The 12,772-nt window shown below is 33.2% G+C and overlaps 5 protein-coding genes across 5 annotated transcripts, besides 2 other annotated features; 1 reads left to right on the top strand and 4 right to left on the bottom strand.

The window, feature by feature from the left end:
* Nucleotides 1-82: 82 nt before the first annotated feature.
* On the top strand, nt 83-611 carry TVAGG3_0536980 (uncharacterized protein; the record flags this gene model as incomplete). Its single annotated transcript, XM_001326187.1, has 1 exon — nt 97-570. One exon carries the CDS (start codon nt 97-99, stop codon nt 568-570), a length of 474 nt encoding a protein of 157 aa, XP_001326222.1.
* A 715-nt stretch (nt 612-1,326) lies between these two features.
* TVAGG3_0536970 (glutamine metabolic process) lies at nt 1,327-1,554 on the bottom strand (the record flags this gene model as incomplete). Its single annotated transcript, XM_001326188.1, has 1 exon — nt 1,327-1,554. The coding sequence occupies one exon, from the start codon at nt 1,552-1,554 to the stop codon at nt 1,327-1,329; it is 228 nt and encodes a 75-aa protein (XP_001326223.1).
* Nucleotides 1,555-1,806: 252 nt separating this feature from the next.
* Nucleotides 1,807-2,274, bottom strand: TVAGG3_0536960 (glutamine metabolic process; the record flags this gene model as incomplete). The annotated part of the gene is made up of 1 exon (XM_001326189.1): nt 1,807-2,274. The coding sequence occupies one exon, from the start codon at nt 2,272-2,274 to the stop codon at nt 1,807-1,809; it is 468 nt and encodes a 155-aa protein (XP_001326224.1).
* A 558-nt stretch (nt 2,275-2,832) lies between these two features.
* Nucleotides 2,833-8,935, bottom strand: TVAGG3_0536950 (uncharacterized protein; the record flags this gene model as incomplete). The annotated part of the gene is made up of 1 exon (XM_001326190.1): nt 2,863-8,925. One exon carries the CDS (start codon nt 8,923-8,925, stop codon nt 2,863-2,865), a length of 6,063 nt encoding a protein of 2,020 aa, XP_001326225.1.
* A 90-nt stretch (nt 8,936-9,025) lies between these two features.
* Nucleotides 9,026-9,062: a mobile genetic element.
* A 1,176-nt stretch (nt 9,063-10,238) lies between these two features.
* Nucleotides 10,239-10,276: a mobile genetic element.
* A 740-nt stretch (nt 10,277-11,016) lies between these two features.
* TVAGG3_0536920 (STKc GSK3 domain-containing protein) lies at nt 11,017-12,015 on the bottom strand (the record flags this gene model as incomplete). Its single annotated transcript, XM_001326191.2, has 1 exon — nt 11,017-12,015. The coding sequence occupies one exon, from the start codon at nt 12,013-12,015 to the stop codon at nt 11,017-11,019; it is 999 nt and encodes a 332-aa protein (XP_001326226.1).
* Between the last annotated feature and the right edge of the window lie 757 nt (nt 12,016-12,772).

The raw sequence follows: 12,772 nt of genomic DNA, 5'->3' as shown, positions 1-12,772 counted from the left end.
ATCTTGATGATTCATTCACCTTCATATTTGTTATCCAAGATATCAAAGTATAAAATTATGTGGGGAATGACACTATTCAAAATTTCAATTAAATTCATGTTGCCTATTCTTTTGAGTTGTGTTTCATCAACCTTAGTCCTTCCTTTGGATGATACATATCAAAATGGTTATGCCAATCCAAATATTGAATATTTAGTTCAAGGCGACAAAAAAGCTGCAATTCTAGTTATATTGCCAACAACTCTCACAAAAGATCTCAAAATAAAGTCACGTGAATATGATGCTACAGAATTCACAGATCTTAAATCTACAATAGATAAGAGAGGTGAAGCAAAGGATCCAAAATATTCAACTGTTACTATTAAGCCAGATACAGATAAACCATTCTATTTACAAATCACAGTTAATTCAAAGGAACAAGTACCATATGTCATCAGATACGCCCATACACAGCCAGTTTATAGAATATCTGCCGTTCTCGGAACATTTGCATTGTTTATTTGCTTATTCCTTTTCATCTTCGGATGGACAATCTTCTGCGGTGCTTGCCGTGCTACACGCAAGCGTTAAAAATTTGTCATTTTTATTCCAATCAATAAAACAGTCTCATATTCTATAATAGTCATTATATTTCGATATAATCTACATTTATCAGATTATCATATACTAGGTTAGCATATCAAATTTGTCAGATTGTGGTGATAGTCAATCTGAACTAATTTTTTTGATAACATTTTATTGAGTTCCTGCAATGGAATATATCATTCGGTATTAAACATTTCAATCTGAAACATTTCCAAATAAAGGAAAGTAATTTATACAGAATTGTTGAAATTCGTGAAGAGATATGCATTTATATGCATATTCATATGTTAGGCTTATAAAAAATTGACAATTAGAAACGTCATTTTATTACTTTCTTTGAATTGAGGATTTGCTATACGATAAAAACTAAACACATAGGTAAGAAGAGCATTTGTTACTATAAAATTACCTCTAGACAGTAATTATTTTATTTTATTTTTATTGAGAATGATATCGAATTTGTATAAGTTATATGGTGCAAGTATACTTAGTGTACATCTGTATTTTGCTTTTTCTCTCTTCTTTTCCTGTTAATTATTTTCGAGATCATTTCATTGCGCATAAAATAGGATAAGGCTATTTGTTGTTGTCGCTTATCACAGAACTATCCCACCATCATGAGTACAAAAGAAATAAGGCATCATTATCTCATTAATTCATATGTTATTGATAAATTTCTATAGTTTTAGAACAAAATATCAATCATAAATTACTATATTTATTCATATATCATTTTAAGAGTTACTTGCTTGAAAGATATTTCTTGCCTTCAGTAACAAGTCTAGAGAATACTGGAAGGAACGAATCTGAGCAAACTACAAACATTTCTGGATGGAACTGTGTACCAAAAACGAAGCTTCCTTCTTTCTTGTGGATTGATTCAATTATACCATCAGGAGACATTGTGTCAATAGCAAAACCGTTAGCAAGACGATCGATGCACTGATGATGGAAGGAATTGACATCCATTACGGTCTTTCCAGGGAAAATTTCTGACAAAATTGATACATTGTTGATCGTAATGTTGTGGGTAGGAATACATCCATCAATTGTCTGATAATGCTTCCTAGATGGTAATTGTTGAGGGGTTAATGATAAATCTTGGTAAAGAGTTCCTCCAAATGCCACATTAATGATTTGGAGACCACGACATATGCCAAGAATTGGTATTTTGCAGGCGTATGCTGATTTAATTAACTGGATCAAATAAATATCTGTAACTTAGCTTGTTCGCTCGATCCATTTGGTTGTTTCTTCTCCATAAAGGGAAGGAACAACATCATAGCCTCCTGGAATGATTAGAGCGTCAATAGTATCAAGTTGTTCTTCAACTAAGTCAATTGATAAGTTTGTGAGGACAGGAAGAACCATAGGAGTACCACCAGCCTTTTGAATGGCATCTAAGTACTTTAAGTTTGCGTAGTTGTAGAGAGAAACGTTAAAATCACCAGTATTTGTTTCGTTTAAGCGCATTCCAGCCATTCCAATTCTAATTCTCCTATTCTTATCTACGTTATGAGAAGAATCAATGTTAACAAGTAAAAATATGGCTATCCCTAAAACAATTAAAAGAACAATCAGCATTAAAATTTGCATGATCATTAGTGGCTTGTTTGCACATGGTTTCTTCGTCTGGCACTTGCAGTTTGAAGTCTCTTCTCCCATGAGAGGCTCGTGAGATCCATCCATATTCAAATTTGAATGAGATTATTCTTTGAGACCAATTCAATTTACAAAATGATAAAACAAGATTTATACATTCATTATAAATTAAAAATTTTAAAATTTGACATCTGATCAATTTTGATTTGTCAGAATCTCAATCGAACTTTTTATCAAAGATCTTGCATTTTTGAATGCCTGTACTTCTGAATAACACAATTACAAGACAAATAAACTTCATTAATTTAAAATCAATTCATCCACCTCTGCAATTAAAGGCAACTGATGCTTAAAAGTTAATGGACAAATTTTCGTGATTTAACACATGATGTTGAAATCTAACAATTCTCATTTGGATATAATTTAGATCTAAATTTCGAAATTACTAATCTAAATATGCTGTTTTAAAAGGAAAATCAAAAGAAAACATCATGTACAAATCATATATAACTGATATTTTTATCACTTTATCTATGATTACGAGTGTTGTGAAATATTGAATTCAAATCATGACTATAAACATAATTTACCATAAGTATACATTAGAAAAAATCAAGTCTTATTTAATAAAAAAATTCGAAATATTTTTAAGATAAATAAAATTATGATTTTTTCTCAAAGGAAGCTTGGGAATTCTATTCCAGATAAGATGTCAGAACCCAAAGCATTGATTTCATTGTTTGAAGGTAAGAATGCCTGGTAAGTGAGTTTGGTTTCTTCCTCATCGTCTTCTTGGTCTTCCTGAGCGAAATTCTTCTTCTTTGATCTGGCATCGGTTGATTTCTTTCCTTGTAAATCTTCGTCATCACTTTCATCATCATTTACAAGAGCTTTTTCGAGTTTGTTGAAGAACTTCTCTGGTTCATTGACCTTGACAGCATCAAGTTCAAGCAGCATCTTCTCTTGTACGTGCATGTTTTCTGCCTTGAATGTTGCATTGGCCCAAAACGTGAATGGAGCAACTTTGATGATTGGAAGTGTTTCTTGTATTGGCTGAAGGAATTCGCAACCGTAGTATTCGATATCAATGATTGCGAGTGGAGGTAATTCCTTGATATCATCGAATGGATCGATTTCCTCATTGAACTTCCATTGGTCTGCTTTCACTGGCAAGTCGATTGATGGGAATTGTTTGATACCTCTTGACACGATCTTCTTCATTACTCCGCCTCCTTGTGCTTGCAAGAGTTTCAAGAATTCAATGGCGTAAACAGAAATCAAAGGATCAGTTACAGAAGCAGCGACATCACCGATACCTCCGAATCTATCGATAGTTATAGGAAGAGGTGTCATCTTCAACATTATTGTAACAATCTTGTAAATTGCAACTGCTACATCTGAATCCTTTTGAAGAGCTGTTGTGTAGAAGTTCAAAACAGACAATAAGAATGTTTGGTCGTCAATGATCTTAAGGATTGTTTTAACCAATCCGTCGAGAACATCATCTCCTTCATTTGCCATTCTCTGTAACATGTCAGAAAGCTGAGAATCAACGTTTTGTCTGAATGATTCAACGTGTTCCGCGTAATTCCTGTCATGTCTGAAAGTGAACAAATAAGGAAGAACGGCCAAAAGAAGGCATTCCATCTTCAAGTTCGAGATGCACTTCAATCCATTCATTGATGGCAATCTGACCATGAAATTCACGGATCCCTTTAATGACTGCGTTGAATGGTAAGGAGTCAAAATCAACTGCAAATAATCATTTTCGTTTTGAAGGGAATCAGTGAATTGTTTGTTAGACAAACATTCACTTAAATGATTAATAACAGCCATGAAGATATCGAGGTGTTCTTCTCTTTGCACTTTCAACAGTTGTATTACAGAAAGAAATGCCTTTTGAGAAGGAACAGTTAAATTACAAGAAATCTTTGTAATTACATCAACTAAATCAGCGATGTATGAATAAGCCAAAGAAGCATCAAATTCCTTTTCCATGATTGTTGCAAGAACTTGTTGTTTCTTTGATTTCCAGCCAGGAGCTGTTCTTTCCGCCAAAACACTGATGAAAATATACAATGTTCGCAATAAAATGTCAATGATATCATCATTTGCGTGTGAAGCAGTTATTCCATACAAAATAATTGCTCTGTGTGCTGTCTTTATTTCACCACATGTTGTTCCCCATCTCAAGCATTCTGTGGCGAAATCTTTGACGCTTTCAGCTGGAAGGGAATAAATGAAATCGATGGCAACTAAGATTAAGTCTAGATCGATATCAGTGACTTTACTTAATAATCTTAATTGGCTGGAGAATTTATCAGGTGTTGTCTTAAGAGCAGTTTTATTGGAAGAGATGATTGTTGTTGCCATATTCTTTATATCCAAATCAAAACTGTTCTTTGAAAGAATTGTTCCGAGTAATTCTTTAGGAGCTCCTTCGAATTGGTCGGAATACAAAAGACAGAAAATGATGATTGGCCCTAAATATGGTTTGATTGATTCCGGTTTTTCTCTGAATAATCTCATGACGAGTTTCGAAGAGAAAGTAATTACGACTTGGAACAAATCGATGTCGGAAACATCTTCTTCTGAATCTTCATTGGAATTCTGGTTCGTGTGTGCGATATTTTCCATGAATCTGTCCATATCGAACTGTATATCCATTCTCAACAACTGGATCTGATAATAGAACCATGATCTGAAAGTAAAGAACTTGGAAATGTGTTCGATAACTTTCATAGGATCTTTATTGAACAAATAATCAATTACTGCCATAATGTTATCAGACAATGATTGATCGTTTTGTTGGATGGAATAGAGACAAATGAAGAAATACTGATGGATGTCCATTTCTTCGCATTTTGACTCCAATATTTGGTCAATGAACTTGAAATGTCCGTTGCAAAGAGTAAGATAAATAATGTTCTTGACGAAGGATTTCAAGAACGAGAAACCAGTGAATCTTATGAGTTTTTCATCAGTTATTTCAGGAACAATTCCTGCACAATCCCTGTTGAAAACTAATCCTTTCAACCATGGTGTCATGATTGAAATGAAAACATTGCATTCATTTGGTTTCTTCTTGATGATTTGTGCTGCATGAGACAAAACAATTTCAGTAGATGATCTTAACTTCTTTGAAAGCAATTCGGAGATTTGCATGAAGACATCTAAGTTGATTTCAGGAGGTAAAGTGACATTTCCTTGCATGAAAGTATTAATTCTATGAATTAATGCAGATAATCCATGCAATTCTTGGTCATTTGAAACAAACAAAGCTCCCAAAGCAACACAAGTTAACAAGTTAATTGCTGATGCTCTGTTTGTTGATTCACTGTGTGTCAACATGTAGAAAGAAAGTGTTAACAATCCAGCGATGTTTGCGTTTGTTGTTTCATTGAAATCTTTCTCGGAATCATTGAATTCTGTCGAAACATTCGATTTCCACTTCAAAATGAATTTTTCGACATTGTCAATCGGCATGAACTGCGCGCAAATCGCTTTGAAGAAGATAGGATTGTCAATGGATCTCTCGATATAAAGAGGAAGCATAACATTGTAAGCGGATCCCAATACACTTGTCAATACACTGAAAGAAATTTCACTGACAGTATTAAGGTTATCTTTCAATGAATTGAAAAGTGAATCAGGAATTGTGTAAACTCTTATCATGGCTGTTAGAGCTGATCTACAGATTGTTCTCAATTCCTGGAAAGGAAGTTTATCAGGAGCAGATGAACAATTGACTAAGCAAGCAAATAATCTATTGGCTGCATCAGAAGACAGTTTTTCTCCACCGTAAACTGTGTTTCTTGGAAATGCAGATCTCGCTTCAGAAATGTTGTTCTGATACAAATCATCGTAAATCTTCTTGATGGAATAAGCAATGTCACATAATGCATAAATAACATGCTGGTTATTTGACAAGTATTCCTCATTGATCTTGAATGTTGGTGTGGAGTCAAATGCTTGGTTCTTTAACGCCAAGGAAATGATGTGATCGAATTTCGTCAAACCGGTTTCTTCAGCTTTTTGATCGTACTCTATCAAATTTCTGAAGGTGAAGGAAATGACATGTGACATGAAAGGACCGTTTGGCTGCAAATTCTTGAGGATTGGAACACCGAATCCTGAAGTGTAGAAAGCCAAGAACGGGAGTAAATGATCTTCGCATCCTTCTGGTTTGGACAATAACTCGTGTATCTCGTTGATTTTCGTGGCAACAGAGTTTCCTTTCGATAAAGCTGACACGAAAATGTAAACGTTTATGAGGAAAAGTGGACATTTGATTTGTGATGTGTTTGAAACTATATTTAATATAGTTTGCTCGGCTTCTACAGCGATGTTTGAGCCGCTCATCACTTGTCCAAGAATGGAAAGAGCGCAGGAATAGATGGAATCGTATCCTGTTGGAATTAATGACTGGAATGTGATCTCTGGAACGTTTGTGATGTTAATATGGGAGTAGTTACCGTGTGTAATAATCAGATGCTTGAGATTTGTGGAGATCTTGCTGGAGTTTTCATCTAAAAAGGCTAAAAAGTTCGGATGAACTTTGCCAATCGAAGAAACTTCTTGGGCAAGCTGCATGGCAAGGATCCTGATGGCAGGAGTTGGAGTACAGAGACCGGTAATGATGGCGGAGAAGATGGAAAGTAAACTTTGTTGCTTTAATTCGGCTTTAGCAATATGAATAATGGACATGACGTTTGTTAAGGCCTGGATGTTGTTGTAGAGGTCTTCAAGACTGTAGATTGGATTATTGTTGATGGCTCCGATGATGGAATCTGCTGATTGTGGGTTATGAATTAAAATTGACTGTAAAGTACGTAAGCATGCGGATGAAATATGAGGATTGGCGATGTTGATGTGAAGAGCAAGCTTCTCGATGAATGTTTCTGACTTGAAGAAAGGTATTAATGAAATGCAAGATAATTCTTGAGTCAATTCGTTCGGAGGAAGCTCAGCAACATTAAGCTTGACATCAGTGATCGATTCGAAGACAGATGACTCGTAGAATTTGGCAAGGACAGATGTCCAAGGTTTTGTATCTTTTGCAGAGAATCTGATCGGAGCTCGAAGGATTAATGGGACGGCAAAGTTGGTGTCTTTCATGTTGTACAAACAGAGTTCCAGCTTCTTGTCGACCTTGGGTGGTAAAATTACGTTTTCCCAGTCAGGAGTGAGAGTTAGAGAGTCGTAAAGTGGAATAGATTTATAAACTACGTTGCCTGACTTTGTTGGAATCTTCTCAAGGATAGTTTCAATATGAGATGATACGAAATTGAAAAGATCCGAGAAGAGACCGATGTTCGCTTGAGTAAGATCCTGGAATCTAGATGCAGGAGAGATAATCTGATGAAGACAATCGAAAACGGCGAAACAATTATTAGTCAAGAAATCTGGATGGAATAATTCCTTCAATTTCTTAGTAACAAAATCTTGGAAATCAGCTGCAGCGATGCAAGTTAATGTTTCGGAAAGAGTTAACTGGCAACTGTCAAATAATTCTTGATGATCAAAAATTAATTGAAAAGCCATTGAAGCAATCTTTACTGACATGGCGCTCTTGCATTCAGCGTACTGTGAATGTTGGATTTGGCGGATGAATGGAGGGAAATACGATTTTCCACAAATTAAAGCGCTGATAGCACGTAATTGTATTGGAGCGTTTTCCATTGTAAAGTACTTCGGATCTTTTCCGATGTATTTCGTGAAGTATTCGTCAAGTGGATTATGAAGCTTCGGATGATTCGAAAAAGCGTAGATATGAGCGCGGAATGCTTCGGATGGATCGGCCATTTTGTTGTTTCCTTGGAACTTCTTGGCGATTTCTGACATATCGTAGATAAATTGAGATGATGTTTGAGAAGGATCGAGAATAAAGACTCCAAGGGAGATGTTCATAAGCCATTCGATTGATGCATTATGGTGGATAGCATCTGGTTTGGTATTCTTGATGAGTTTCTCGTATTTATGGCAGATGTTGATTATTCTGGAAACATCAGCACCTTTATCTATAACTACCTGAGAGTAAAGATTGAACATGGTCATAAGAGCAAGTGGTGTATCAGTTGATGGATCTGGAATGTTCTTTTCCATAGAATTTAACACGGCAGGAAGATTTACTTTAGAAAGGAGGCATAATGGCTCAGACCAAAGCTTGGCATTAAAGGCAAATATTGGTCCGGATAATGAGTTTAAATATTTCTGTAAAAGCTGAGGAATTTGATTAATAATTTCTTCCATTTTATCGTCTCCTGAGAGTTTAGAAGCGAGCATAAGTCTCTTTGTGAATGCGCATAATACCTGATTGAAGTATACGTTGAATGCTATCCTGTGATACATGTTATCGACTTTGAATTTTTCCTTGTCAAAGCGTAAAGTCAAATCTACTCCAGAATCTGTTTCGACTTCATCAGTCTTATTGATGTCAAGCTCAGGGAGATCAGCAGCAAACTCCTCGAAGGCGGAAGTGGCTGAATTTGAGCCAATTTGTGCTAAGCTGTCTAAAATATTTAAGGCATTAAAATTTGTAACAAGATCTCTGGAGAGATACTGCTGATATTTAATTTCTGATTCGAGGATTTTGTCCTTTTTGCCAGTTGTGATTGGTATTGGAATATTTGCAAACATTTCATTAGCATCAAAATGGATGCAATCACGAAGACGGCCCATTTGAGATGCTAACACAGTATTTTTCATAAGTTTTGTCGCGAAGGACTGAGCATTCATCCCCTTCAAAAACTTATTTTTATGTAAGACGATTATTCATGAAGAAAATTTGTCAAAAATTAGGCACTTATATTCTTTTATTATGTACGAAGCAGGTATGTAATAAACAGAAATTCATCAAAAGTGACAGCTCTCAATTTTTTGACATTTGTAAATTCTAAATTGAATGAGAAAAATGAAATAATACTAAGCATAATACAATATTCTAGATTTAATTATAATTAGGAAAAAGTTAATTTTGAGAGTACTTTTCATAGGCATATAGAATGAAATCTTCTGAAAAATAATATCACATAAACGCATATTATTTTCTAATATATAACTATTTTATATAAAAATCAAATTCAATGATCTTAAAAGCGAAGGATAAACCTCAAAATTTACGAATATAATGAGTGGGAATATAATGCTTATCTATCATAAAACCATATGAAATATCAATTTTTGCTTTACGCCTAATTTTTGACGACAATTAGCAAAAAATGTTAAATGTTAACACTCAGTCCATTTGAATATGAAAAATAAAATTGACTTTGATTAAATGTTTTTATTTATCATGCAATTCTTCTTGCGACCAAAGATTTGACTAAAAGTTCAAAAAATAAGATAGCTTAAAAAATAATATACGGTAGTGTTTACTAATAGATGAATAGTATATAAATTCTATTAAAATGGATTTGATCCAAAAAAATATATAAAATTTGATCATAAATAAATCGTTTTAAATTACTTCTTCATTTAAATTATAACAATTATTTTTGGTTTATATTTTTTTGGATCAAATCCATTTTAATAGAATTTATATACTATTCATCTATTAGTAAACACTACCGTATATTATTTTTTAAGCTATCTTATTTTTTGAACTTTTAGTCAAATCTTTGGTCGCAAGAAGAATTGCATGATAAATAAAAACATTTAATCAAAGTCAATTTTATTTTTCATATTCAAATGGACTGAGTGTTAACATTTAACATTTTTTGCTAATTGTCGTCAAAAATTAGGCGTAAAGCAAAAATTGATATTTCATATGGTTTTATGATAGATAAGCATTATATTCCCACTCATTATATTCGTAAATTTTGAGGTTTATCCTTCGCTTTTAAGATCATTGAATTTGATTTTTATATAAAATAGTTATATATTAGAAAATAATATGCGTTTATGTGATATTATTTTTCAGAAGATTTTGTGTTCTTCTTCAAAATTTTATTTTTTTATTAAAAAGAATCTTTACAAAATATACATTTACTTTAATTAATATTTAAAAACGTGCTCTATCAAAAGTTCCAAAAATTCAATATTTTAGCTTTTCTGAGGTGTCACTTTTGATGAATTTCTGTTTACAACAGGTATTTCAATGAAGTGACATGAGTTTTGAAATTTTGAATACAAGAGAAACCTTATACAAAATAAATCATGAATTATTTAAAATTCGGAATGATTGAACGATGTCGATCGATTGTAACTCAATTTAATTTTTTTCCGTGTCAAAAAAGATAGTCCAAAATTCTTTTGATATTCAAACTACACCATATACTTATGTATTGCACAAGAAGAAAACTGACTTGAGAAAGTTTTCAGAACTCTACAATTGGAGATAGATCTTAAAATTAGTAGCAAAATTATACACTTGACTAGGATAAGCACCTACTATTATTTTTTCGTTAATCCTTTTTTGGCTCGGATTTCGGCATGGATTTCATATTCAAGATAAGAAACTTGCTATCGTTTATTGGATATTTTTGCCGTAACTAGATATAACAAGGCAATGTGTTGATCTTCAATTGCTGCCTAACAATTTGTTTTGATTGTAATTAATTTGATTAAATGCTACCACAATTGTGTTTTCTAAATGTGTTATCGTGTGATGGTAATAAATTGCTACCTTTTATGAAATGTTTGATAGATTTGCAAAGTAGATATTCATACTTTATTAGTTGTTAAAATTATCGTTTTGGTGTTTCTAATATCGATTTATTAAAGGTTAATGCTGTTGGGAAAAGAAACAATTTATGAAAATTAATAGAGTGTAAATATTTAGAAATAACACAAAATTTATAGCTAAACAGATGCTGATATATATTCTTGTTATTCATGAGGCCCATCTGGGAAGTTTTCAAACATTTCTTCAGGAGTTTTCATCTTATGAAAGTATTCTGGCAAATCATTTCCATTTGGAAGTTTAAGATTCCAGACATCCTTGAAAAATGGATGTCTCATGCAATCTGCGGCTGAATATCTATTATTAACATTCCAAACGAAAATGTGATTAAGAAGATCAAGAAATTCTGGATCTGTATCTGGTGGAAATTCGTTTTGAAGCTTTGTATATCTTGGGCCTATGAAAATTAATGGTAAATTGTGTTGAAAAGTATCTAAATCGCCAATTTTTGGCATACCGATAATCCCCGTAATTCTTTCAAGAACTTCCTCTCCTTTTGTTCCATTGAAGAGAATTGTATGCAAAACTAATTCTGCCAAGACGCAGCCTGCAGACCAGACATCAATTTTTGTATTATATGTCTTGCAATCGAGAATGAGTTCTGGAGCACGATAGCTACGTGTTGCAATGTAGCTTACATTTTTAACATTTTCAACTAAGAATTTTGCGCTGCCAAAATCGCATAACTGGCATCTTCCATCATTTTGATCAATGAGAACATTCGACGGCTTGATGTCACGATGGCATAAACCGAAATGATGAAGATAGCAAAGACCAGCAAAGAGTTGATATCCGAAAATTTTAACAAATCGCATGTCAATTGGTGATTTTACGGAAGCTAGCTTCTCTAAATCCTCAGGAAGGAAATCAGTGACGAGATGAAAATATGCATCTCTATTTGGTCCTTCATTTGTGATAAAACTCTTATAGCAATGTAAGCAGTTTGGATGAGCAAGAAGTGGTGTGATCTGTGACTCTCTGTTCTTAAAGCGGGGGTTCAACCAAACTTTTTTAATTGCGTAAACTTCACCTTTATCATCCTGAACTTTGAAGACTGCTCCAAATGTTCCAATTCCTGAAACACACAGAGTTTGGTATCCTAAATTCTCGTCTAAAGCTCTACCAGCTGGTTTTAAACGTTCCATTCTTCAGTGAAATAATTTTAATTTTTTCAATCAAAAAAAAATAAAACTAGTAAAACAAGCCGAAATATCTAATTTCCTCAAAATTATCCGCGAAGTTCTCAATTAGCAATTTGAATGTTTTACAAGTTCGTTTTTCAGAAATACTTTTCAGAGTTGAATGAAAAGAAAGTTCATAGCGGATTGAATTTCCACAAAAATCATTTGCAGGATTACAAATTCTGACATAACAAGTATACTATATTGTTTTTATACTTAAAATCTGTAAGTTCACTTTTGATTCCCTCATTACATTGATTAGACTACTGGCAATATATTTCCTTCATCATTTTAAGTTTAATAAGATAAAATAATGCTGATAACGTTGATTATCAAGTTTTTAAATTTCATAATTTTATTTAACTACGAGAAATTTGGCATTTTATATCTGGCACTGTTTTTCTCTAGCAAAATTCACAGTTGATTTCGAAATAGGCACGTTTAAATGGAGAAATATTTAATTGCGACTGAGATAAGCATAAAATGTTGGCATAAAAAGATTTTTAATATGCTTGGATTGCTATATTATTCATGAATTAATATTCTTCAAGAGGAAATCTCAAATTCGTCAAATTCGCTCAATAAATGAAAAATGATTGCGCGAATTCATAGCGATTAATAAAATCTGAAAATAAAATAATGTTCGGTGTTCCAATCCGAGATGTTTTAAAATATAAAAGCTTGTTTATAGATTGTAAAACCCAACTTTTGATTAGAAAAT

The sequence above is a fragment of the Trichomonas vaginalis genome, chromosome II (genome assembly GCF_026262505.1).
Source record: "Trichomonas vaginalis G3 chromosome II, whole genome shotgun sequence".
Classification (NCBI taxonomy): Eukaryota; Parabasalia; order Trichomonadida; family Trichomonadidae; genus Trichomonas; species Trichomonas vaginalis.
This window is presented reverse-complemented; position numbering and strand designations above follow the sequence as displayed.